General features: G+C 54.1%; 1 protein-coding gene across 1 annotated transcript in view; it reads right to left on the bottom strand.

Annotated features, from left to right (window-relative positions):
* ASB16 (ankyrin repeat and SOCS box containing 16) overlaps nucleotides 1-2,738 on the bottom strand; it is a 6,940-nt gene extending 4,202 nt beyond the window's left edge. Inside the window, exons 1-2 of the mRNA XM_046674373.1 lie at nucleotides 2,329-2,738; nucleotides 585-852 (exon numbers count right to left, since the gene is read on the bottom strand). Of these exons, the coding sequence (XP_046530329.1) occupies nucleotides 585-852; nucleotides 2,329-2,629 (569 nt within the window). The 5' untranslated portion in view covers nucleotides 2,630-2,738. The remainder of the gene's footprint in view (nucleotides 1-584; nucleotides 853-2,328) is intronic.
* Nucleotides 2,739-3,006: the final 268 nt, after the last annotated feature.

Below are 3,006 nucleotides of genomic sequence, written 5' to 3'. Positions count from 1 at the left end.
GAGCGTGCGAACTTAACCACTCTGCCACGGGGCCAGTCCCTGGATCACTTTTGTGTCCATCCCTCATCTAGATCCAGCCGGGGAGAGGGTCCCAGCCCACAGGCTGTGGCATGTCTTCCAGGAGCCCTTGACTCCTTACCCCTGCCCACCCAGTCTGTGGACCTGATTTGTAAATGTGCAAACACCATCATGTAGAGGGTCCACGAAACTGTTGACCTCAAAAAGGTGGGAGGAGGAGGTGTGGGGAGGCCTCAGACTAAGGCTGGGAAACACCGGGTTAGGTCTTTCTTGTTGCCTACCTCAAAACAGCTGGGAATTTGGCTACAGAGGATTCACAGGGAATCGGAGATTGCAGTTAGAATGGGGTTTTCCCCAAAAAGCAACAGGGCTTCTGCCTCTGGGGCTCAGCTGATGTGACCTTGGACAAGCCAGTTTTCTCATGCATGGAATGAGACCAGTCTCCCAGGTTGTTGTGAGGACATGGGTATGTAAGGTGCCTCTCCCCTTTTCCTGGCCGTATGAGCTGGAGACACACATATATACACACCCCCTTCCCCAAACCATCTCAGCCCCTGGGCACCTACTGCAAGGATTCGGGGGATGTGCAGAGGTGCAAGGGGGTCATGCCCTCTTCAGACAGCACGTTGGCCTTAGCGCCGAAGGTCAGCAGCAGCCGTACACTGTCGGTCTGAGCCCGGGCACAGGCCTCATGCAAGGCGGCCCGGCCCCCGACCCGGGCATCCAGCTCAGCTCCCTGCCGGATCAGGTGGCGGGCGCAGTCGGTGTAGCCTCGGGCCGCAGCGATGGTGAGGGGTGCTGTCTGCTTGGTCTTGGGGGTCAGCACCCAGAACCCTGGAGAGAGCAGGCAGTTTTGGGGGATGGTGTGTGAGACCAGCAGGTAGGGCAGGCCATGGTGAACAACTTATGCTGGCCTTCCCTCTGCACCCTCAGCTGAGCACAGACACTGTGCCAGGCTGTACCTGTAGAGAGGGCTCACTCAAGCCCTGAACTGGGAGTGTAAACTGGGACAGCCTTTTAGAACAGTTTGTCAATCTGTAATAAAATATAATATGTGTGTCACAGAAAAAAAATTAGTTGTTCTTTAAAACCACAAGGGCAACTAAGGAGGGTGAGTCCTGTTAGGGAGCCCTCTGGGTCTTTGAGGCCCTGGCGGAGTCCTCGGCTCTTTTTGTTCACTTGGGGGTCTGGCGTTGGGGATGAGGGGAGTTATGCACAGGAAGGCCGGGAGCTGAGCTTGGGAGTGGCCAAAGGGCAGAGCTGAAGGAGCCGGAGTTTGGAGTTCGAAGTTCGAGGACACTCCCCGGATGGGGGCGGGAAATACGAGGTGGGGGCAGCCAAAGAAGAGTGGGGAGCGGGCTTGATCGCGGGACTTGTGTTGGATCCCAATTGTAGAAATGGCCAAAGACTCGTTCAAAGGACACAGAAGCCTAATATGAACTGTAAGTTGTCTTACAGCGGAGTAAAGCCCTGGGTTTCCTAAATCTTGGGTAAAGCATGTTTTGTTTTTATTAGGATTGAAATTAAGGCCAAGTTCTATTTGGGGGCTGATGGACATGCTGCAGGATGAGGCCAGGATGCCCTGGGTGGGGCCAGATCTCTAACATGAAGCCAAAGAGGAATTTGGAGCCAGTGGTGGCTGCAAGAGCATAAGCTCTCCAAGGGTTTTGAACCCCCACATCCATGGGTGGGAGCTGAGGCAGTCTCCTGTCAGTCTGAAGAGCAGGGTGATCTCAGCTGTGGTATTTGCTTTGCATGGGCAAACCCTCCGGTCAGAATAGATCCTAAGGAAATCATCTGGCAAGTACACAAAGATGTTTGTCATATTGCTATTTAAAATAGCTTAAAAAAAAAAAGGGAACCCAATTTGTTTGGGGGCTAGTTATATCCATCATGGCACACTCATACAATAGAATTTATGCAGCTATTTAAAATATTATGTGGACTTCTGCTATCGACATAGAAAGGTGTTACCTGAAAAAATCAGGTTATAAAATAGCATATGGGGTCTGATTTCATTCTATGAAGGAAAAAATATCATGTGTGGATGTATATTCAGAGAAAAAATTACATTAGAATATAACTGTGTTCCTACGTAATTAATATAATATGTTAACGTAACTTTAATTCTGAAAAGACACACAAACCACTAACTACGGCTCATCTCTGTTTAGGGGGGAGCTAGAATGGGCAGTGGAAAGGGATGCTCTAGTCTATGGTCTGGAGGGAGAAGATGGGGCTGAGACTCTCCCCCTCTCTCCACCCCCCCTTCCCTCTCTCTCCTCTTTGCCCCCACCTGGTACTACCTACCCTGTTCGGCCGACCAGGCCAGCTGATTGCTCACGGTCTCCACAATCATGTTGGCAGTGTCTTCATCTTGGAACAGAGCTTGGACCTGTTGCAGGTCGCCGGAGAACAGGGCATTGTGGACAGCTGGGTCTCGGCAGGAGCGGCGTGGCCTAGTGAGGTGGGCCCGGGAACTTGGGGGGCACCTGTGGCTCCTGCACTGCCGGGCCGCAGCCCGCCGCCGGTCCTCCCACTCCAGCCACTCCCGCTGCAGGCGGAGAGAGCGCAGAGTGGAGGAGGTGAAGGGGAAGCTCTCCTCCGCCATGAGGAGGGGCCCAGGGGTCTGGGCAGTGGCAGCTGAGCAGAGCTGGGTTCCTCAGCCCGACTCCCACCCTCGCTCTGAGGAGCCACCCTGCCCCCTCACCCGATACCCAGAGAGAGGAGCAGCTGAGGCTATAAATAGGCCCTTTGCTGCTCTGGTAAACACTCTTTGCCCAGAGTCGTGATCCTGGAGCAGAGAAGGTGTTGGGCCAACCCCCAGCCCAGGGCTAGGGCCAGCTTCTGCCTGTGCTGCTAGCCTCCGATAGGGCAGCTGGCCCTCAGCTGAGGCCACCCCTGAACCCCAGGATCTGCAGCCATCCATCTCTGGAGGGAGCCTCTTGGGTTGGCAAGGGCCAAGGTGAGTGAAACAGTCAGTCAGGG

The sequence above is a fragment of the Equus quagga genome, chromosome 11 (assembly GCF_021613505.1).
Source record: "Equus quagga isolate Etosha38 chromosome 11, UCLA_HA_Equagga_1.0, whole genome shotgun sequence".
Lineage (NCBI taxonomy): Eukaryota > Metazoa > Chordata > Mammalia > Perissodactyla > Equidae > Equus > Equus quagga.
Note: the sequence above shows the minus strand (reverse complement) of the source record. Positions and strands in the feature narration are given on the sequence as shown.